Here is a 24,132-nt window from a genome sequence, read left to right as displayed (position 1 = left end):
TTTTTTTCTATTTTCTAAACATGAGAAATAAAATGCTGGTAGCTGCGGGTGGGTTGTCTAGAGAGCAGAGAAACTGATCTGTAACACTGCTTATAATAAAAAGCTTAGCAAAATCTTCACAAAGGGAAAATCCTAAGAAACAAAGTGGAAATGAAAAAAAGAACAATGCTCTCTAATTAGATAAGGCATAGCATTGCACAAGGGAAATCAAAATATAAGCCAGGCTTTCCAGTATCTGAGGTAATGGTAACCATATAAACGTCCTATCATATCCTCTAAAAACTACACAGAACATCGGTAGTGGTGGTGGCACACACCTTTAATCCCAGCACTCTGGAGACAGGCAGGCAGGTCTCTGTGAGTTCAAGGCCAACCTGGCTCACAAAGCAAGTTCCAGGACAGCTAGGACTACACAGAGACTCCCATCTCAGAAAACAAAACACAACACAACAAAACAAAACAAAATACAACAAAAAAAGAAAGAAAGAAAGAAAGAAAGAGAGAGAGAGAGAGAGAGAGAGAGTGAAAGGAAGGAAGGGAGGGAAAACTACACAGACCATAAACTGGGAGCGGTGGTGCACGCCTTTAATCCTAGCACTCAGAGGATCTCCATCAGTTGGAGGCCAGCCTGCCTGGTCAATATAGAGTTCCTGGCCAGCCAGGGCTACACAGTGAGACCCTGTCTTAAAAACAACAACGAACAAAACAAAACCCTACATAGATCAGCAACAATGATACAAAATCCACAGTATCACGAGATACAGAATATTGCCAGCCTCACCCTGTGTCAGGAAGTAGAATAAGCTGGCTGGAAGGTGGGAGAGTCAGACTGAGTACTGGGGTGAGATGGGGCCGTGTCCTGAGAACTCAGGGTGCTGAAGGCAAGAGTACAGCCCCTGCAGACACCACTGGCTTCCTGGGAAACGGTCGGCCCCACAGTTCTGGCTAAATAAACCACTGCATCTCTTTGGGTCGTGTTTATTTCTTCCTGCAAACACTTGGTGCACAGGTACTATCTGACTGTGTGCTGGGCAACATGAAGGAGATGACTGCAGGCTGCCCCTGCCCATTCAGGGACACCTAGTTACTGATACAGTCCGTCCGGGAGGCTGCATCTGTAAACACCGAAACCATGGCTCTCACACCGCTGCAAATATTACTTGAGGCAATGCTCACATGTGAGCACCATTCAAAAACTTGAGAAAGAGATGTATTTTTAAAACAGTTCTCTTTCATATAATGATAGTAACTGTCTTAGTTAGGGCTTCTATTGCTGACCAAACACCATGACCAAAAAGCAAGTTGTGGAGGAAAGGGCTTGTGATAGTTTGAAAGAAAATGTCCTCTAAAGGGAGTGGCACCATAGAAGGTGTGGCCTTGTTGGAGGAAGTGCGTCACTGTACAGGTGGGCTTTGAGGTCTCCTTGGTCCAAGCTATGCTCAGTGCAACACACAGCTGCTTCTGCTGCCTTCAGACCAAGATGTAGAACTCTCAGTTCCTTTTCCAGAACCATGCATGCCTGCGTGCTGCCAGGCCAATAACAGACTAAACCTCTGAACTGTAAGCTAGCCCCGGCTAAATGTTCCGTGTAAGAGTTGCTGCGGTCACGGTGTCTCGGCGGCAGGAACACTAACTAAGCCAGAGCTTATTCAGCTTACACGTCACATCACTGCTCATCACTGAAGGAAGTTAGGACAGGAACTCAAACAGGGCAGGAATCTGAAAGCAGGAGTCAGGGTGCTGATTGCTGGCTTGCTCCCCCTGGCTTGCTCAGCCTGTTTTTCTATAGAATCCGGGACCAACAGCCCAGGGATAAGACCATCCACAATAGGCTGGGCTCTCCCCACCACAAATCACTAGTTAAGAAAATGTGTTACAGCTGGATCTTATGGAGGCATTTTCTCAATTGAGGTTCCCTCCTTTCAGATAACTCTAGTATGTGTGTCAAGCTGACATAAGACCACTCAGCACAATAATGCAACAATGAAGTTTTAAAAAGCCAAGCAATTTATATATTTGTGACCAAGAAGGACATAATCCCAAATTGCTGTGTGATGGCTTCACCCACACAAACAGAAGTACAATGGCAGTCTTGAAAAGGGAACTGAAGACCGTGAATGGGTTAAAGAACTTAATATGGGAAAGAGAAAGAGAAAGTCTTGCTTCAAAGGAAGGGCTGGCCTGGCTCTGAGGGGCAGACCGCCAGACACAATGAGAGAAACGTAAAGAGACAAATCAACCCCAACATATCGTGACTTTGGTAACGCTAAAAGCACCAAAACCAACGAGAACCGATTCTTGCCAGCGAAGGAGTCTACAAGCTGAGAGACTGGATGCTGGGCACCCGAGGAGGACACTTCTGTGAGGAGGCTGTGTGGCTACCAGATCCCTGGTTTCAGGGAACCCTTGAAACGGTGTGAATTCTTAGGTTGTTTCTCTGCTCTACTCAGCACTCCGGTGTCAGCAACAGGTACGGTATCTGTACCTACCAATTCTGAGTACGTGAATTTTTTTTTTTTAATTTAGATTTGATGTGTCTGGATGTTTGTCTGTGCACCGCATGTGTGCAGTGCTCCTAGAGATCAGAAGGCATCGGATCCCCTAGAACTAGAGTTACCAAGTGTAAGTTACCCTGTGGGTTCTGGGAGTCGAGCCTGCAGTCCTCTGGAAGAGCAGCAAGTGCTCTTAACCACTGAGCCATCTCTCCAGCCCCCAGTACGGTTTTGGAACTATGAACTACTCTATGACATGCAGTGCTTTGCTCTGACATTGGAAGCGTCAGGACAGTATGCTGTGACACACTCTCAAAGCTTGCTCACCTTTGCTGAGGAAACAATCTGCTTGGCCTGGCGTCTGGACAGATGCTCAATTGTCCTCACTAGCACGTCTGGATTGGCATTGGCTAAGTGCATTATACTCTTGTAACCTGCACTGTATAACTGTTTTGCTCGACCCTAAGGTATTAAAGAAAAAAATTAATACTATGAGTATTTGTGACAATAAAAAATACACATGCAGCAGACAACTGACGCAGATACTAGTGTACATATGAAGAGACGACATGGCAGAGTACTGCAGAGTTTTAAGGATGTGTCTGGGAGTCTGATTTGACTTGCGAATTTTCCACACCGTGCAAGTCAGCAGGCGTGCTAAAAGTCTACTCTCCGAGGCTGAGTGCATCTAAGCTGCCACCACCATTCCTCACTGATAAGAAGTCCAGCTTCTTCAACCTTCCCCCATGAAGCCCAGCAGTGCTCCAGGAATCCCCAGGCTTCCATACCAGACTGGGACCGCTGCGCATTCAGTCTCAGGGACCGAGCGACCTCTCCACTGTGGAGACCCCTGCCGCAGGACTACCCAGCGATGTCAGCCGATGTAACAAGTCCCCTTTGTTGATATATATTGAGTCTTTCAGTTCTGTTTCTCTATAGACCCCAGAGCGACAAGGCTCTTTCTATTCCCCATTCTGCAGCAGCACTTAATAAAATGGTAAGACCTAATCTTCCCGTCAGTAAAAACAACCTGAGCTGGGGAACCAGAGCAAGGCTGACCTCTAAGACCCCGGTCACTTCCATGAGCGGGATTAGCTCCGCCTTCACGCAGTACGTCAGTTTCTTGGTAAGTTCTACTAACAGGGCTCTGTAAACCCAAAACTCCTCCAGCTCCTAAGAAAAGAAAGATACATCCAATGTTAAACTAAGCAAGTTACCTCTAAGTTTTTTCTGAAGTTTGGGTGTAGCGAGGGGGAGGCCGATCCCAAGCACAATGACAAGGAGGCATGGTGGGCACCCTGGCAGCTTGATGAACTAGCTTTTGGGGGAGGAAAAAGATTGAAAATAAAAAAACAAGTTATTTCTAATCAAAATCACAGGAAATGGGTGTACGACTTTGTCTGTCAAGTGACTACAGTTTTTACCTCTGGGAATTATTCCAGAGACAGAGTATTAAATTAGGAAAGATCCGAATGCAGCATAATAGTCAACAGAACATTGTCTAAGCTAATAAAAATAAGAAATACGAATCGTGAGCATTAAACATGGCTTAGAGGCATTCATATCAATTGGTCTTCTCCAGATGTACACTCAAGGGCTGGGGGCTGGCTCTGAGGGAGGTGCCTGCTGCACACTCGAGGGCGGGGAGCGACTCTGAGTGAGGGGCCTGCTGCACAAGTGTGATCGCTCTTAGCACCCACGTGAAACTCATGTGCAGTGGCGGAGGCCTGTGACCCCAGCACCAGATGTCTGTGTGGGTGTGTAGCCAAAATGGGGAGCTCCAGGCTCAGTGAGAGACCCATTTTTTTGTATTTTTCTATTACCCATTCTGTGTAATTTTTCTGCTAGTAGAAGTAACCTGAGCTGGGGAACAAGGACAAGAAGGAAGAAGAAGCAATTGAGAAGGACACCTCTGATGTTGACCTCTGACCTCCACATGCAACTGTGGCAAGTGCATACATGTGCACCCAAACAGGCACGCATGCACATGCTCACACATAGTGTGCACCCCCCAACACGTTCAGTTTAGTATACTGCAAACTCATACACTAAATATGTTTGAAATGGTAATTTTAAAAGGCCCCTTTCTAGGCTGTGGGTATCACCATAAGAACATGTAATGTCACCCTGACGTCACCGAGCAAGCAGCTGCTGCACTAACAGCAGAGTTAAAGGATGCCGGCGGAACTGCCAGACAACCAGTGCCGAGCTGCCTGGGGTGGGCCTTCCCGCTACACCGCTACACCGCTACACCGGAGGGTCTTCCTGCTACACCACTACACCAGAGGGCCTTCCCGCTACACTGCTACACCAGAGGGATTTCCCGCTACACCGCTACACCGGAGGGTCTTCCTGCTACACCGCTACACCGCTACACCAGAGGGCCTTCCCGCTACACAGCTACACCGCTACACCAGAGGGTCTTCCTGCTACACCACTACACCGGAGGGCCTTCCCGCTACACCGCTACACCGGAAGGCCTTCCCGCTACACAGCTACACTGCTACACCAGAGGGCTTTCCTGTTACACCGCTACACCAGAGGGCCTTCCTGCTACACCACTACACCAGAGGGCTTTCCTGCTACACCGCTACACCAGAGGGCCTTCCCGCTACACCAGAGAACCGTCACTAAGTTTTCATGATTATCTGTGGTTAAAAGCTGCCTTCACTAAAACAGCCGCCGTGCTACCTCACGCCGCTGACGGCTTCCTCAAGGGAACAGAGTCACATATTAAAGGACACTAATCACCCTTCATTATTCTACACAGGCATAGACTAGAAGTTGAAGCTAGGAAAGCAAGGAAGCTGAAATTAAAACCTGACAAAAACAGCTTGTATGATATGTCAATTAAAGATTATTTAGGTAGCTAAGTCTGGTAAGACTTGCTGTGTTATTTAAGGAAATTCTACAGTTTTCCAGTTTTAAACTCATCTACTTCAAATGCATATATAAATAAAGCTTATTTATATACATATACTAAGTATATGTATATGTAAAGCCCCTATACTTGATGTGGATTCCTAGCCTGCCTGCCAGGCACTAGGACTGGCATATCACTGTGGCTGTCCAGAAAACCCGGCACCGAGTAATCCCACGGCAGCTAATGGTCATGGCTCACTCAACCCGCTCATCACTCATGAGTCACCACATGGAAGCCGTGGGTTGTGACAGACACCTTGGAACTATTAGCAGTGGTCCTGGGAACGGGCCAGCTCTGCACCTTCTACCGACTTAAGTGTTCTAGTAGACTGGGTAATTTCTGCATTTATCCCATAAGCTCACAGGTAGTAATCTTGTAAACAGGCAGAAACAAAGAAATGCTTTCAATAATCCGCATGCTTTGAAATAACATAGTAACTCAGCAGAGAGAAAAGACGGACACCTGCTTTATAACAGCGGAAATGAAAAGACCAGAAGGACATGTCACACATTGAAGTGAATTACCTCACAGAAATGTAACACACAGGACGAGAATGAGGCGGCTCCCGTGAGCAGGTTTTGTACGTGTCCTCGGGGCATATTAAATTTCTCAGACACACTCCAAACGTTGGTCTCTTTCAGCAAGGAATAAAGGACAAAAGACAGATAGAGCCTGTTGACAATGTTCTTGTCCACCTTCTAGAAAAACACAATCAAATAAACTCAGTTGGTAGCTGGGCAAAAGGCAAAGTGAATGAAACTATTCAGGTCAGCAGGGACAGCATGAGCTCACAAAAGCAGCCTGCCCTCTACCTCAGCTCTTCGATTTTTCTAGTCCTAAGGCAATAAGGTAAGCTGTTTCCAGTGTAAGGTCCACTTGGCAGGGAGGGGAGTGGACTGAAATGCGCATGCCGTAGCCCCTGGAGCCATGACTGTGGCAGTCGGGAAGAGGACCTTTGCAGACATTGTTAGCTCGGGACGGTACGGGATGGGACGCCATCCAGGATTTACCACGGGCCCTGAACTCACGGACTGGAATCCTTATAAAATGAGGAAAGAACAGAGACACAGAGGCCAATGAAGAGCGAGGCTAGGGTCAGAAATGTGCCCGTAAGCCTAGCAGCTGCCTTGCCCAAGCCTTGCGGCTGGGAGAGAGCAGGTGAGGATTCTTGCAGCCTACCCAGGAAGTCAGCATTGCCCGTACCTTGATTTCAGATCTGGGGTCCTGAACTGCGAGGAACCGAGCCACAGGCCTCACATATGCAAAGGCGGGGCTCTATCGCTGAAGCCAGCCGCTTTCTGTTGTTTAAGTCGCCCAGTGGCCTTAGAAAATGAACACGAGAAGGGAGGCAGGAGTGTGGGAGGCACGGGGGGGGGGGGATCCCTGTGCTCACAGAAAAGCACTAGGGGAACCAGGAATGTTCCAGACAACCTGCTCTGTGTATAACCCATTTGACACACAGAAGGCTGGGAGCAGATGTGCCTAATAGCCTGCTGACCTTTGTCATGCTTATCAGTCGACGGAACCCATCTTTATGGGAGATGTCACATGTACTTTACAAGGAGCTTAATGTTGTCATGTTGTGCATGCAGGATTGAGTTATGTATCACGAGAAACATTTTCACCAAATTGAACTGTACTTAATTAAATATGACCCAAATAAACCACTCGGGGTCAGACTCTCAAAGTTTGAACCAGTACTGGCTGCATGTGGAGCCAAACTCCCTTCTGCTGGAAAGTGGGGTGACCTCCACACTGACCGCGCTGTTTGCGTGTGGATGGGAGTAGACAAAGACGCTGGCTAAACAGTGAGCTTGTCTATACTATGGACTGCAAGGAGATAGACCATGGCTTCCACGTGGCCGTGACAGTCAGTGTCCCAAAGCAGAACCAGAGACAGAAAACGACTTCTGTCTGAGATTCTACTTTTGCCATTGGTGTTAGAGATCTGATTGTTTGTGCAAACAATTTCATCACTGGTATCAAGTTAACTTGCTGGGCAGTAGTGACGCACACCTTTAATCCCAGCACTTGGGAGGCAGAGACAGGTGGATCTCTACGAGTCTGAGGTCAGCCTGGTCTATAGAGTGAGTTCCAGGACAGGCACCAAAGCTGCAGAGAAACCTTGTCTCAAAAAAAAAAAAAAAAAAAAAAAAAAAAAAAAAAAGTAAAATAAAATACGCTAGTTGGGAATGATGGTATGCCTATAATCCTAGCACTTGGAGCCCAAGGTAGGAGGGGTCAAGACCTGAGTTACATAGCAAGTCCCTGTCCAAAAAGAAAAACAAATAAGATACAGAAGCGAATTTTGAGATAAATGCTACTGATCAGTGGATTTTGAGTTACAGATTCAGCATGTATATAATGGGCCATCCTTTTAAAAGCATTAAGCTGAAAAAGTATATACAATACTAGGTAGGCAAAGATAGCCTTTAAATTTGTCGTTTTTAATGTACTTTTACCATTAACTATAAATTGAGTAAATGGAGACTTTGCTTAGAATGTAATTCCAAAGCCAGGAAAAACGACAGAATTATTAAATGGCTGGACAGATGCTCTAATGACAGTTCCAAGTGTTTGCAAGAAATGTCAACGATAAGGGGTAGGGGTCGCTGAGATAGATCGGTGCACAAAGCACTTGTCGTACAAGCCTGACTTCATGAGCCCAAGTGCTGGGGGCCACAGAAAGGGGAAAGGGAACCAACTCCACACACACACACACACACACACACACACACACACACACACATGCGCACACACGCTAAGAGACAATAAAGTTTTAAAGGAGTTGGTGAGGTATGGAACTTTGGTTTTTTCTTTTTTTCAAATTGTATTTATTTGTGTATGTGACTGGGTGCATGTGTGCCTTGGTGCACACGAGGAAGCCAGAGGACAGCTTTTGGGAGTGGTTCTCTTCTCCCACCTAGTGGAAGCTCTGCGGCTCTTGTTTCTGGCACGCTGTGTAGTCTAGGTTAAGGCTTTTTAGGGGATCCTGAGGATAGAACTCAGGCCTTGAGGCCAGTGTAGCAAGAATATTTTCCATTTCCCACTGAGCTGTTTTGCCTGCTCTACTTTCTTCTTCAATATGGAGAAATAAATTAGGTTTTAAGTAAATAGTTTTTTCTTGGCTTTTGAGACTAGGTTTCTCTATAGCCTTTGGCTGTCCTGGAACTTGCTCTGTAAACAAGGTTGGCTTCGAACTCACTCACAGAGATCCATCTGCCTCTGTTCCCTACTGCTGGGATTAAAGACATGTGCCACCCCTCACCCATAAATACCATTTTCTTTAGAATTTGAAATAGTTATATGTCTAAACTATTAAGCAAGTAAATAAATTATTAAATATTTAATTATCACACAACAAACATTGACTATATATGAAAATGTAACAAAATTAAATTCTAGATTCAAATTTTCAAAGATGCCTTATTCTAAGAAGATTTTGTATGTGGTATTATTTAGTAGTTAGTCTCAAATTAGTATGATTTTGATTTTACTTTACATTTTAGAGGTTAATATAAAAGGCCTTTTTAAATGTAGGATTATTCTTTTTTTTAATTTATTTAACTTTATTTTATGTGCATTGATGTGAACATACACATACACATAAATGAACATTTAAAAGAACCCAAAAATATATGTGTGTGTGCATGCACAAATATCCTAAGAGCTATAGTTTTGCATAATTTTCCTTAGTTACGACAAAAGATAAAATAGATGTAAATGTTGTAACTGTAATTCTTGCTTGATAACTGTTTTTCTATATGTAATTTTACTATGTTAAAGTTAGAGCCTTCCTTTTTGTTTCAACAGAAAGGGGGAAATGGTGTGGGAGGTCCTTCTGTCTATGTGTTGCTTTTATTGATTAATGAATAAAGAAACTGGCTTGGCCTGATAGGGTAGAACTTAGGTAGGCAGGGGAAGACTAAACTGAATGCTGGGAGAAAGAAGGGCAGAGTAGAGAGAAGCCATGGAGCTGCCTGAGATAGGTGCTGGGAACTTTACCTGGTAAGCCACAGCCACGTGACGATATACAGATTAATAGAAATGGGTTAAATTAATATAAGAGTTAGCCAATAAGAAGCTAGAGCTAATGGGCCAAGCAGTAATTTAATTAATACAGTTTCTGTGTGATTATTTCGAGTCTAAGCTAGCCAGGCGGCCGGGAACCAACAACTGGCCCTCTCCTACTACAATATATTACAAAACATTCATTTCAAACTGAACTTACATGTACAGTTATATGATATTGTGAAAGCATTTTATAATATAAGCCTAACAGACTAATAATTTTTGTTTTTATTTAAACACGGGGGTCTCACTGTGTAGATCTAGCTTGCCTGGAATGCATTGTGAAGACCAGGCTGGCCTCGAATTCACAGAGATCTACCTACCTCTACCTCCCGCATGATGGGGAACAAAAGGATCAGGTTAGTAAAGGGGGTGATGCATTAATTTTGTTATGGGATTTAGCCCATTATTAGGAGACAAGAGACACCGCACCTTTCTGATGGCTTGTCCCGATGCCTTCTTCCCAATGAAGCTTTCTGAGACTCCGAGGAGAGCAGCTACATTTTGCTCTGCTGGACTGAGCTGACTAAACTACACAGAAAAGGAATAAACACACGGAAAAAAAAAATGTAGCTTTACAAGTCTGTCATCTGAGCCAAATCCAGTAATAATTCTGAAGTCACGTTTTCATAATTGTAATAGACAAGAAAAAAAGATGCTTATTTACAAATATTACAAGCTTTAAAAATATAGGATCAGAAGACAACATACTTTATAGAATTATCATCATAAGCAGAACACTATTTCATCAACACCAGACTATACATGATGGTGGTTCCATAGAATTGCACAGCCTAAAGATGTCACAGCTATTTTGGTGTGTAAGCATGCTCTAATGACCCTGTCTTTCTGCATTCCTCAGAACACATCTCCATCACTCGGTGCTGGAGATGGCAAAGCATAGCCCCCTTCCATGTGCAGTTCCTGAGATGCAGGAAGCAATTCCCTCCAGGCCACTCAGTGGCAGCTAAATGAGCATGTTACTTGAGGGCCAAGGAGAAAACAGCTACGTGCCCCAAGGACTGCTTCTATGGCGTCTGCATATGCATTTGGCAATGTTACAGATGATTCTGGTTATAGCAATTCTACCAGTGCACTTGTTCTTCATGTTCTTTCCTCCTTCCACACCAGGGGCTTCTGACAATATGGATGTGTTGTATGATAATCTGAGTCTTCCTGATCTGATAGAGCGGGCTGGCATTGAAGCTGTATAGCAGATTATAGAGGGAAACCTGACTGATGAAAGAATTGGGGAAATTTGAGAAAATGCAGAAATTGTTTTTTCCTGATTATAAAACTTGGCAAAAGAATTATACTGAAACAGAAAAGAACTTGGCTATGATGAATAAAGTTTCTGAGGAACCTAGGGCTTTAGGGCTGACTGACTATGGCCTTATAAATCAAAACTGGAATCATGAGGACCAACAATGGGAAGGATACAACAATGGAGTAAAACCCACTGAACCATGATTCTGTTAACTGCAGGTAGTCTGCCTCTGAGGTGAAAGCCTCACAAGTTGTTGGATAATTAACTCAGCTAAGAATTAAGAATATAGTGGCTGGCATGGGGCTTGGGAACTGGGAAAATGTCATAATGAATGATGTTCTGATTTCAAAGAATCTTTGTACTTCTTATGAACTGCTTTGCCCAGGTAATGATTAACCTGTGGAAAGAAAAAACATTTTCCTTGTGTAAAATTCACAATAAAAGACTGAGGATTGAAGCTCGGGGTGGGAGGAAGAGGAGAAGAAAGAAGAAGGAGGAGGAGGAGAAGGAAGAGGAAGAAGAAGAGGAAGGGGAGGAGGAGGAAGAGGAAGAAGAAGAAGAGGAGGAGGAGCAGGAGGAGGAGCAGGAACAGGAGGAAGAGGAAGAAGAGGAAGAGGAGGAGGAGGAAGAGGAAGAAGAGGAGGAGGAGGAAGAGGAGAAAGAAGAAGAAGAAGAGGAGGAGGAGCAGGAGGAAGAAAAAGAAGAAGAGGAGGAGGAGGAGGAGCAGGAGGAGGAGCAGGAGCAGGAGGAAGAGGAAGAAGGAACTTGCTCTGCAGCTGTCAGCCTGTTAGTTCGAGACCTGTGTCTCTGCTGAGGCTGGTTCCCGGCAACTCGGTAGCAAATGACTGGGCATGAAGACATGGTCACAGCACTTTTGAGGGACTGTGATTATGTTTAATATTAGAGTGAGTTCAAGAGGAAGAACAGGCACAGAGGCTTTGAAAAACCTGCATCATACAGTACCGCTTCAAAACTCATGTAATGTCATACAGTACCGCTTCAAAACTCATGTAATGTCATACAGTACTACTTCAAAATGCATGTAATGACTAAAGACGATACTATAGAAGTTAACTTCCTAAGATTAAAACGCTGAGGGTGGGGCTTGGGGCTGTAGTTTCATGGAAGACACACACTTATTATACACAAGGCTTTGGGTTCAGTCTTTAAATGAGGGTAGAGGGGAGTCAGCCACCATCTTTGCCTACTGTAATCCTGTGTGTTCATTCAGCCAGTCTGTCCACAGAAAAAAATCATAACAAACACCTTACCTTACCAATTGATTTTATTACACATAGAGCCAGTTCTCCTGTGTTACTGGTTATAAAATAAATACTTTTTGTGAAGCTGGGAGAGGGTTCAGTTAGTACAGTTTTTGCCACACAAGCATGAGGGCCCAGGTTCAACCTCCAAAGCCCATGTAAAAAGACAGGTGTGGTGGCTCCTGAGCTCATCTGACAGTCAGCCTAGACTAAGTGGGGAACCCCAGGTCCTAGTGAGGGATCTGTGCATAAAAACAAGGTGGATGGCTTCTGAAGAATGCACAAACATCCACACCTCCTGAACACACACGTACACACAAATAAATATTTAAAAGAACCCCAAAGACATATGTGTGTATGCACGAATGTTGTAAGAGCCAGTTTTGCATAATTGATATGCGATAGTCCAAATGAAGAGAGGAAGAAGCCTTGAAAGATGAAAGGTCCAATCCCAACACTTCAATCGAGAAGAGGCAGTAGCTAAGCATTCGACAAAAGTCCAAAGTGGCCTCAGCTGAAAAGTCCCGTTTCTTACCTGCCTGAAGTACACCATCCAGTCAGGTTCAGACTGAGCAGCAAGGTCGTACGGGGTTGTTAGGTAGACCAGATGGAGAAGACTTTCCAGTACAAGTCCTTCAAGACCTTTCTTCAGGTCTCTATACAGAATGTCACAGTAGGCCAAATCAATGGCCCCTAAAGAAATACAAACACATTCAGGAATGACTGAATCTACTCTTAGCCACGTGTGTTGTGCCTGTTTGTCCCAGCACTCAAATGGCAGACTTGGATGGTGCGGCCAGGGGCAGACCAACCATAGCTACCCAGCAGTCTGACTCCAGACTGCCTCGTGTGAGACGCAGTACCAAAAGTCAGTTTAGATTAGTTTGAATTTGAAAAAATATAGTCAATGTCTCAAGAGTTTTAGTTTGCTCAACTTTTACAAACAACAAAAGATAACTGAGTCATAAACAAGAATACATTGAAGCTTTATAAATTGGAATAATTCCTACATAAATAACATGAATGGATATGAAACATATACAGATATCTATGATATTGGTCTGTTTGTGCCTGTAGTATGTAATGAAATAAAAACAAACACTTTGAAAGACTAAAAATAACAAATACAAAGACTTATTATTCTTGTTGGCTGAAGAAAAAGAATATAGAGAATAAAGTTAATGCCTTTAAAAAAAGGGTAAAGTCTTTAAAGAGACAGAATAAAGTAAAGAGATAGAGTAAAAATAAGCCACGTAAAAATGGAAAATTCACAGAGAGTTTGGATTCTGTATATTGTGTTTGTTTACATTTAAAGGGGAATACACTACAGAGATGGATACTTTGCATTGGTATGGATCTTGGTCTATTGATACAAATTTAAGATTAATTTTGTTATGTATATTTCTGCTCTTGATTAAGGTATTGTGTTTGTGCAGCTCATTTGAAAATGTAATGTATAATTAAAGAATACAAATTAATCAATAGTCATCTATAATAGTCAAGCTTATAGTTATGTTAGTTAGGTTTTCTAGATATATAGAGATAAAGTTCAGTTAGTTCAGTATTCTTCAAATCTTTTAGAGACCTTCAGAATATGGCATTTAAAATGTTTAATAACTTAGACTTTCATGACAATGAGACACATCTATCTATTCCTGGCAGCACCAATTACTTCAAGAGGAAGATGGGCCCTGAAGAGGCTCCTTATGGAGTTTGCTAGCCACTTGGGCAAGAAACTGTTCTTAGCTGGACTGCCTGATGTTATGCTGTATGAACTGGACATGCAGGACCCACAGAGAAATAACTGCTGAACTTGCCTAAAAGTGAGATGGTCCTTTGGGATTTCTGCTTCATGAAAGAGTCTGCCAGACATTCTGCAGGACACAGAAGAAAAGCAACTGATAGACTGCCATTACAAGGAAGAACAGATCTTCAAATTTCCTGCTTCATGGAAAAGTCTGCCAGACACTAAGGGCCTATAGGCTGAAGATGGATGCCCCAATGATACAGAACTTTGGGTAACTGTCCAGGCAGCAAGGTGTCTCTGTCAATTCTAGAGTTTTGGAAGTTGCTTACAACGAACTTCCTGTTTTCTTAGGTTATATTATATTCTTCTGGAGTCTTTGATGAAGTTGAAGAATATATAGTTATAGTTACAATAAAAAAATAAAGTATATATAAATACTGTAACTGTAATTCTTGCTTGATACCTGTTATGTTATATGTAATTTTACCATGTTAAATTAAAAACCCTTCTTTTTATTTAAACAGAAAAGGGGAGATGGTGTGGGAGGTCCTTCTGTCTATGTGTTGTTTTATTGGTTAATGAATAAAGAAGCTGCTTTCAGCCAATGGCTTAGCAGAATATAGCCAGGTTGGAAGAGATATATATAGAGAGAGTGGGCAGAGTCAAGGAGATGCCATGTAGCTGCTGCCGGGAACAGACAAGCTGGAACCTTGCCGGTATGCCACACCCACATGGTGATACACAGATTAATAGAAATGGGTTAAATTAAAGAGCTAGCCAGTAAGAAGCTAGAGCTAACAGACCAAGCAGTGATTTAATTAATACAGTTTCTGTGTGGTTATTTCGGGGCTGAGCAGTCAGGACCCAACAAGCGGCCTCTTACAACACTGTCTAACATGTGTGATCCCTGTCTAATAAGTGTGCTGCCTTGGCTTCACTGTATTTTATAAGCACAATTCCATTAAAAAGTGAACGATGTACATATATACACATATTTATGTAGAAAAATACAGCCAGGTGCCACCTGCCAGGGACACACTGCCCTTGTCTTGCGTAAATATCCAAGAGATGGATAACACCACCATTAAGTGTTGTGATCTTTTTGGACCACTGTGATGTATGTGGCCAGTGTAGGCTGATGTGTTATGTGGTGGGTGAATGTGTTTGGAAGAGTAAATGTTGAATTGGGAACAGTGGGAGTTCCTGAGGAGTGGAAATGGGACGGGAGTATGGGACTTCTGATAATATAATCCTGACTTCTTAGGATGGTTTCCATGTGTGTGTACATGTGTGTGTGTGTGTGTGTGTGTGTGTGTGTGTGTGTGTGTGTGTGTGTATACATGTGTTCCAGAGGATGAAGGAAGGTTCTTCAGTCATGCCCCACCTTACTGTATAAGACAGACTCTCTCACTGAGTCAAGAGCTCACTGATTGGCTGGGCCAGTTTCCTTGGAAGTTCTAAGGACCTGCCTGCCTCTGCCTCCCTATCGCTGAGATTGCAGCCCCACGCCACCATGCCTGGCTGTTTATGTGGGAATTTGAACTCAGGTCAGGTTTAATGCTTGCACAGCAAAGATGCTACCGACTGAGTCATCTTACTAACCTCAGATATTTTTTAAAACAGAAGACATGTGTTATTTTTCAATAAGTAAATTACAATATACTCATTAAGAAATAAATTCTTTATTCAGATATAATCTATATATCATGCAAAGAGCAAGTTCCAGAACAACAAACATTATTTATTTAAAAGCAAAATCTTAAACCTGTGTGTAGCATATACTGAAAACTGAAGTAAAACACACAGAAAGGCATTATTTGTGGCAGGGTTCAAGCGGTGTGCTGCTGAGGGAGGAGACATGGCCATCTCCTTCTCTATACACTTGCAATTACTTACAAGTCAAAATATTTCCTCATCTTCTGAAAGCTGAAGTAGTTTGAAAGATTAATGTTTCTAATATGAAATCACAAATTCAACTTAAAGAAAGAAAATAACATAATTTCTGTTGTTTCCAGTAGATTCCTAGATTAGGTAAACTTACCCTTAAAAGCAGCGTGGCCCAGTTTTGTGATGTGGAAGCAGCACTGTGCTTCCTCCGAGGTCCCGCAGCTGTCTCTTTGGAGAAGGCCTTTCTCTGTCAGGTAGCTAAGTGAGTCAACGGTTATTTCCCAGAGACTCTTTTCTTTCAATAAAATCTTTTGCTGAACACCGAAAAATGTACCATTCATAAACTGATATAAGTCACCAAGACTTGTTGCAATCTGAAAGAGTTCAGGACATCATTGGAAATTTTCCTTAGTTCAAGGAACGAGATTATTCACTATTCTTAAAGCTACTGGAAGAAAAAATTAGCACAAAATCTATACAAAATCTACACCATTCAAAATTAACAAGGAAAACAACAAAGGAAAAATACGTCATCATGTTCACACTTTGTACACACATTTCTCAACTAATGCTTTTTCTAAAAAGAATTGTTGTTATTATTTTTTTACTATTATTACTACTACTACTACTATATGTTTTGCTTTGTTTTGAGACAGGGTTTTTATTACTATTACTATTACTTTATATGTTTTGCTTTGTTCTGAGACAGGGTTTCTCTGTGTAGCCTTGGCTGTCCTGGAACTCACTATGTAGACAGGTTGGTCTTGAACTCAAGAGATCTGCCTGCCTCTGTGTCCTGAGTGCACAAGGTATGCACTACCACACCTGGCTCCTATTTCAGTATTTTCAGTTGCTGCCTATGTGTGGTGAGGTCCGTGTGCATGGGTACAGGTGCCTGTGGAAGCAGAGGTGCTGGATCCCCTGGAGCTGGAGTTACTGGTGCTTACAAATTGCCCAATGTGCTGGGAACTGGACTTGGGTCCTCTGTATGAACAGTATTGGCTCGTAACCTCGGCACCGTCCTCCAGCCCCCAAATGCTGCTGTTTTTATATTACCTCTGAAATGTGCTCTGTTTGCCCTCCCCAGCCAGTTCCCCCATTCCACTCAGACCCGTTCTGGAAGCCTCTCTTCAGCCACTTCTGCCTACTCAAGGAAGCATCCTTCAGCTCTCAACACTGCCCTGCCCTGCCCTTGGGCGCCTTGTCCTCTCCACTCCTGTTTGTCATTCACAACTTACAGCAGTGACCCTAACACCCTGCACTTGGTATTAGGACATGAAACTCACTCTGAACTAGGATATACTTTAATTAGCCATTTTCAACAAAATCACGCAAATCAGCATATTATAGTAAGATATGATCAATCAATAGCTCTCTCTTACAAATCTGATGCTATCTCAATGAGAATATTTAAGTAGTCATCTTATATTAAACCAATATAAAGGATAATAAAAATGTTATGGGCATTCATTTTTGTATTGCTTCTCTCCTTCCTTTTATTAGTCATCCCTGGTAATGTCCGATCAAGCTCTAGTGCACTTGGATATCTATCCTAGAACTGTGTCCAGTTTGTGACCACCAAAGTGCTTAAGCTCTGGTGTTTTGAATAAGATGCTCCCCATTGCCTCAGGTGTTTGGATACGTGGTCTCCAGCTGGTAGTGCGGCTTGGGTGGGGCCTCGCTGGAGGAAGTATATCACTGAGCATGTGCTAGGATGGTTTAAGAGCCACACCCATTCCCATTCGGAGCCCTCTGTCTGCTGCTTGTTATTTAAGATATGAGCTCGCAGCTTCCAGCTCCACGGACATGTCTGCCACCTGCTGTATCCTATCCCTACTATTACGAACCCTAACCGTCTATAGAGTGTTTTTTAAAAAAAATGATTCATTTATTTTTATTTTAATTGCACTGGTGTTTGCTTGCATATATTTCTGTGTGAGGGTGTTGGATACCCTAGAAATGGAATTATAGATAGTTGTGAGTCAACATGTGGGTTCTGGGAATTGAAGCCAGGTCCTCCGGGAGAACAGCCTGCTCTTACTCACTGAGCCATCTCTCCAGTCCCAGATCCAGATTTTTTTATGTCACAGATTGCTCCTTTTCACAATATATTAGAAGTTAATATTTTTTAAAAATATTTTATAATTTGCCTGAACTTTTAAAAACTTCTGTTATCTCAGGTAATAGCTTTCATATTTAAGACCTTTAAAAATACCTTCAAGGGGCTGGGAGCATGGCTCAGTGGTTAAGAGCACTGGCTGTTCTTCTCAAGGACCTGGGTTCAACTCCCAGCACTCACAAGGCAGCTCACAACTGTCTGTTACTCCAGTTCCAGGGGATATGGTGCCTTCACATAGGTATATATACAGGCAAAATATCAATATACATAAAAATAAATCTTAAAGAAAAAAGAAAAATGGAGAGAAAATATTTCTTGAAAAAAAATACCTTCAAACTAATTAAAGACAGAAACAAACTCTGGATTCCCCTGGTGAGCTCCTCAACAAGATGGCTGTAGCAGTTTTCCAGGGGTCCGTTTATCAGCTCCAGGACCTACAAAGGTAAAGCAGGCGCATGTCTGTCTGTTACTAACGCTGAGCAATGGTCCACATCAGGCCGCATGCTTCACACAGGTTCCAGGAAGCCCCAGACCGCTCCAAAGCCAAAACAAAACCATATACAAGAAACAAAATAAGAATAAATAGAAAAATGTTTCATTGTCTGAAGTATAAAAATATTTGGACCACTCTAAGTCTTAATCATACAGGAGGATATATCATTTAGGAACACTGTAATTAGTTTTTAAGAGATGGTTTCATGCAAGGGCTAAGCCAATGACCAAGAAAGAAAAGGAAGAAAGCCAGGGCAGCAGCGGAAGTTGGTCGGGCGGGACGCTACCTGCTGCTTGTCTTTTTCTTGCAATAGAAGAATACTCTCACCAACTGTGTCGATCCCAGCACGGCCAGCCCTGCCAATCATCTGCTTATACTGATTCCTCCTTAAGAATTCTCTCGCCACGTAGGGGGCTCTTAAGATGACTCTATGGATGGCACAAAATTAAAGGAATCCTCTATGTCAATCACACCGCTTTTTAAACACAATTCCTTTTTATCTATCTGTAATTAAATGTAATGACATGTCAGCTTTAAACAAAGCTGCATTTAAGTAGATCTTTGATGTCCTAGGGTCTCGAGTATATCTTCTGCAATCCTTACAAAATATTTAACAACATCCTTATTTTCTTTTCTAATGAAAGAATCAGTTGAAGTTCAGTGAGTGGCTAATCTTACGCCACAGGTTAGTACAAACCACAGCCATCACTTGCACTCAAGTCTCTGGAGCTGTGAGGTCTGTGAGCAGTTGATAGCAGTGCTCTCCGTAGTTTCTGGATTTTACACCCAGAACTGAAAGATCTGGCACAGACCGGTGCCACACGCTACCATTTTATGAATTGACATTGTCTTTAACTGTATGGCGTTACAGATTTCAACTGGATTTAGTCTACAAAAGCAGCAATTTCAGTCTCGCTTAGGTCTGTAGTCAGCTTTCTTCTTCAAAGGGAACTGAAGAATCTATCGTTGCTTATAAATCATCAACCTCTTTAAAGTCTCAACAGGCTGTTAGGATTGATGAACGCTTAAAGAAAACAAACATACAAGAAGTAAGGAGAACACAGAATCAGTGACTAAATGTCCACAGAAAACCCCAGAGGGAATCACAGCCACTGATTAGAGCAAACTGCTACAAGAAGTACAACACAAGAGAATACTTGGAAACTCACTTAAAATCTAAAGAGATAACGAACGATATCTAAAGAGATAATTAAAAGAACAGTAGAAACTAACTTTGTATCTTCTGACAATTCCATACATGTACACAATGTATCGCCATCGTCCATCATCCATTTCCACAGCCTCCTATCCCCTCCCAGGTGGGCTAACCTCCTACTCCTGTGTCTTGAAAAATCTGGATTTTGGGTGGTACTGGGGTTTGAACGCAGGGTTTTCTTGGTGTTAGGCAAGCACTCTGCCACTGACCTGCCCACCAGTCGATCAGGAAACCTGGATTTTACACAGAAGGTAGAACAGGAATAGAAGTATGCAGATGAGAGCCAATAGCTCGAGGAACCAGCTTTGCCCCAACAAGTCAGAGTCATAGGAGAAGACAATAAAAATGGAAGGGTGAAATGCAGACGCGACTACCAACAGCTCTAAGATGGAGAGGATCACAACACTCAAGATGGAGCCGCTCAGCAGGTGCCACGCCCTCACTAAGAGACAGGTAAGCCAGCATTGTTGGGATCACACAGTCAGGCTGCTTGGGTTCCAACCTTGGCTTTGAAACTCATTTATCTGATGGGACAATAAACTAGTTAATTATTTTATAGATTTTAATTCCATAAAATGTCAGTCATAAATTGTGAGGATTGAATAAATAAATGCATGTTTAGCAGTTCGGTGTGGGGAAGAAGGGGGTAGTGATGTGGGACTAGGAGGAAATGATGTTGTGACTATGATTAGGGGAATTACACACCATGAGGATTAGGCTACAGGGAAAGCCTAGGAGCTGTTGGAGGGGCTAGCTCCTGGACAAAGGTCCTTGTCTGGTCTGACAACCAGAGTCCTATCCCCAGGTCCGGACCCACATGGCGGAAAGAGAGAACTGACTCCTGACTCGTCAAGGCTGTAAAAAAACTATTGCATTTAGGCTGGGCAGTGGTGGCATATGACTTTAATCCCAGAACTCAGGAGACAGAGGAGAATCTCCAGGACAGAGAAACCCTGTCTCAAAAAAAAAAAAACAAAACAAAACAACAAAGCTGTCGAATTCAGCCCCTCCCCTGCGGACTGGACGCAGGGCCTCATTCAGTCAGGCAGGGTTCTAACCACTAAACTGGCTTCCCAAACCAAGTCATGCCTCTAATTCCAGCACTAGGAAGAAGATGAGGGTGGAAGGATTCCCTTCAGTTAGAGGCCTAGGCTACAGAGACCCTACCTCACAAGATCAAGACACAAACAGAAAAACTCCTGAAAGAGAGCGGGCACAAGAGGGAGGGATCTAATACCAGGACATCCATTTTTTCATTGAAATGTTGAAGGAAACAAACCAAGCGGAGGAACGTGTTTGGTGAATTCCCCACCGTCAGTGACACCCTACCTGCGAGCTGGTAGATTGACCCCCGCTGCCAGCGTGGATGTGCAGGTGAGAAGGCAGAGCACGCCTGTGGAGTAGGCCTCTTCCAGAAGCTTCCGTTCGTCACTCGTTAGACCACTGTGGTGATAGGCCACTCCGAAAGGGATGGTGCGCTTCAGGACAGGGCACATTTTACCGCTGCCCACATCCCTCAAGTTTTTAATCACTTCAGACTTTTCCTTCTCTCTGTGGCTTAGAAAGTCCCTAGAAAAAGAATCCGTTAGACATAAGAGCCTGGAACTGGAGAGAGGGCTCAGCAGTTAAGAACATTGACTGCTTTTCCAGAGGACCCAGGTTCAGTTCCCAGCACCTACAAAGCAGCTCACAACCACCTGCAACTCTGGTTCCATGGGATCTGACACCTTTTTGTGACCTCTGAAGGCATCAGGTATGTGACGAGTACACATGTGGATATGCAAAGCACCCATAATCATAAAATAAATAAATCTTTAAAACGGAGAACTATGAGTCCTTGAATTACAGTTAGGAAGTGCTTACCACTTTCTTCTAATACACCACGCTAATGTCCCTTCTAGCTATCAACTCCTTTTATCAGTATAGGACAGAAACTGTCTTTCCTGTGGACAGGGTGGAGACACTGTCTCCACAAGGAGGCCGGAGTTGATGTCTGTCTTCTTCTCACCATTTTCACCTTGGTTTTTAGACAGAATCTCTCACTGAACCTGGAGTCCATCCAGCAAGATTAGCCAGTGGGCTTGAGGAAGTCTCCTGCGTGAGCTCCAGAGAACCTGTGTGTGCTCCAGGGAGCCTCCTGCGTGTGCTCCAGGGAGCCTCCTGCGTGTGCTCCAGGGAGTGAGCCTCCTGTGTGTGCTCCGGGGAGTGAGCCTCCTACGTGTGCTCCGGGGAGTGAGCCTCCTGTGTGTGCTCCAGGGAGTGAGCCTCCTGTGTGTGCTCCAGGGAGTCTCCTGTGGGTGCTCCAGGGAGTCTCCTGTGTGTGCTCCAGGGAGTGAGCCTCCTGTGTGTGCTCCAGGGAGTCTCCTGTGTGTGCTCCAGGGAGTGAGCCTCCTGTGTGTGCTCCAGGGAGTCTCCTGTGGGTGCTCCAGGGAGTGAGCCTCCTGCGTGTGCTCCAGGGAGCCTCCTGTGTGTGCTCCAGGGAGTGAGCCTCCTAAGTGTGCTCCAGGGAGTGAGCCTCCTGTGTGTGCTCCAGGGAGCCCCCTATGTCTCCCCATACTGGGCTGCAGGTGTGTGCCACCATGCCTGGCATTCACAAGGGTGCTAGAAATCCAAACTTGGGTTTTCTGAGCCATCTCCCCAGCCGCATAAAAGGTTCCTTTAATTCTTACTTTGTCAACCATTAGGAACCTCTCCAAGTCTTTCTTCGGATCACAGAACCCAACAGAAACCGATTAAAACTAAGGGAAAGTCAACTATCTATGCAAACACAACACCTTAGAGACAAGTAAGAAGCTCCGTGGACTTCCTGGATTTTGGTCCTACACTTCTTATGAATCCATGGAATGGATGCTGGTGTTAGGCCCCTGCTCTAGACACTAGAACTATTTCCTCTACAATATATGTCTTTATGGGAGATGGCTTATCTTAAAGCATAAATTTTTGCTCTGAAAATGGAAACATACCATATGACAAGATAATATCTAAACACTAATACTTCAGAAACTTCAACAACAAAATTTTTTTAGCGTGTATGTGCTTGCGTGTGCATGCCTCCACATGAGTGCAGGTGGGCATGGGGAACACAGGTGCTGAATCCTCTAGGAGCTGGAGTTACAGGCAGCTATGAGCCCTGGAGATGGGTGTTGGAATGGAACTTGGGTCCTCCGGGAGAACAGGAGGTGCTCTTAACCAACGAGACATCATCTCTGCAGCCCGGTGCCCTGCGCTCTTCTGTTTGTTGTCTGTCACTACACAGCCCTGGCTGTCCTGGAACTCACTATGTAGACTAAAATGGACTCAGACTCACACAGGTCCTCCTGCCTCTGCCTTCTGAGTGCTGGGATTAAAGGCATGAGCTATCATGCCTGACCTTTTTCCCTTTAAATATTGAAAACCATCACTGTAGAGGCAGACTATCAATCACTGAGATTCAACTTCTTGACTGTACCCTAAGCATTTCAGCATTGTACTACCCAGTAAAGTTAACCCTAATGCAGACAGCCCGTGCTGGTCAGATTGAGAGAGACGGTAGAAAACGAGCGGATGAAAAATTCATGTCAGTGGTCTATGCCATAGCCTCAGGCCAGGCCCAAACAGGTGTAGAAACTACACAACAAACGTGTGCGGGAAACAGAACTATCAGCACCTACAGCTGCCTTACACTTTCTCTGTGGATACAGCAGAGCTCATATGAAAACAGCTCAAATTCCCAAACTAATACATTTCTAAAATTCATAGGAAATTATTTCTAGTGCCCACACAAGTTAAGGAAACAAGGACAGTAGTTATTAAAGAGAAGCTTCAGATGTAGACATGACCCGGCCTCGGAGCAATGGCGGTGGTTATCCTGCCTGTGCTGCATGCAGCCGCCTGGGTCCATTCCCAGACGTGCAGAGTGGTCTAAGATGTGGCTGAACCCTAGGTCACTGCTCAGTCAAAGCTTCAAATCTAAGCCTCTGGGGGCGCGGGGGGGGGGGGTCACTCTCCTGTAACTGTAGAACATTTTACTTTAATATGAATTTCAGTTGAACTTTCTTTAAGGTCAATTCCTTCAGAATCTAATAAAACATACATGCTCTCTGAAGAGAATCATGATCAGCAACAAACAGTGCGTCCTTTAGTCTGTGACCTATGGCAAACAGAGCAGAGATTTTTGTGTAAATTAACGTACTTGCTTAGAAATTTGCATAGCATTTCTGCTACGTTCTCACAGTTCTTCTTGCTCGGGCAGAAAACCAGGCAGGAGTAGTTGGGGATAACTTCTGTCACCAACGCCACCAAGTGATCGGGATCCATCTTTTTCAGGGCATCAGAATACTGCAAAACAGGGAACCACTCAGATCACAGTCACAAAAGAATATCTGTTTTCCTGTGTGACTTTTAAACTTCTCGATGTCTCATTATTAAAACAAGAAATAAAAGCTCTATAAAGCATCAAGTGTTCTATTTTCTTCTTAGATAATTAGTTAGGGACTTGGTTTGGGGGTGCACATTTAGTCTAAAAAGAGGGTTAAACAATTAAGAATGAAGGAAGTGAAAACAGTTCATGTTACTAATAACTCTGTTGTGTGCCCACCTCCACCCGAGCAGAACAAACACCCGAGGGAAATGAAGGTTGACGCTGCCGACTGTCACAAGCTGCACAAGTGCCTTCT

At 43.7% G+C, this 24,132-nt stretch overlaps 1 protein-coding gene across 4 annotated transcripts in view; it reads right to left on the bottom strand.

Annotated features, from left to right (window-relative positions):
* The window catches only part of Helq (helicase, POLQ like), a 39,884-nt gene that overhangs the window by 1,552 nt on the left and 14,200 nt on the right, over window positions 1-24,132 (bottom strand). For 2 of the 4 annotated variants that reach the window (XM_085691580.2, XM_048426924.3), the window contains exons 8-17: window positions 23,649-23,794; window positions 20,807-21,046; window positions 18,548-18,689; window positions 18,098-18,202; window positions 15,804-16,023; window positions 12,551-12,708; window positions 9,919-10,017; window positions 5,940-6,113; window positions 3,552-3,665; window positions 2,820-2,954 (exon numbers count right to left, since the gene is read on the bottom strand). In XM_085691580.2, coding sequence (XP_085547706.2) covers window positions 2,820-2,954; window positions 3,552-3,665; window positions 5,940-6,113; window positions 9,919-10,017; window positions 12,551-12,708; window positions 15,804-16,023; window positions 18,098-18,202; window positions 18,548-18,689; window positions 20,807-21,046; window positions 23,649-23,794 — 1,533 coding nt within the window. Of the gene's footprint in view, window positions 1-2,816; window positions 2,955-3,551; window positions 3,666-3,709; window positions 3,811-5,939; window positions 6,114-9,918; window positions 10,018-12,550; window positions 12,709-15,803; window positions 16,024-18,097; window positions 18,203-18,547; window positions 18,690-20,806; window positions 21,047-23,648; window positions 23,795-24,132 lie in introns of those variants that run through there. The other 2 variants (XM_048426930.3, XM_048426936.3) reach the window with 2 other exon arrangements.

Source organism: Myodes glareolus, chromosome 8 (genome assembly GCF_982192425.1).
Source record: "Myodes glareolus chromosome 8, mMyoGla1.1, whole genome shotgun sequence".
NCBI classification, from domain to species: domain Eukaryota; kingdom Metazoa; phylum Chordata; class Mammalia; order Rodentia; family Cricetidae; genus Myodes; species Myodes glareolus.
This window is presented reverse-complemented; position numbering and strand designations above follow the sequence as displayed.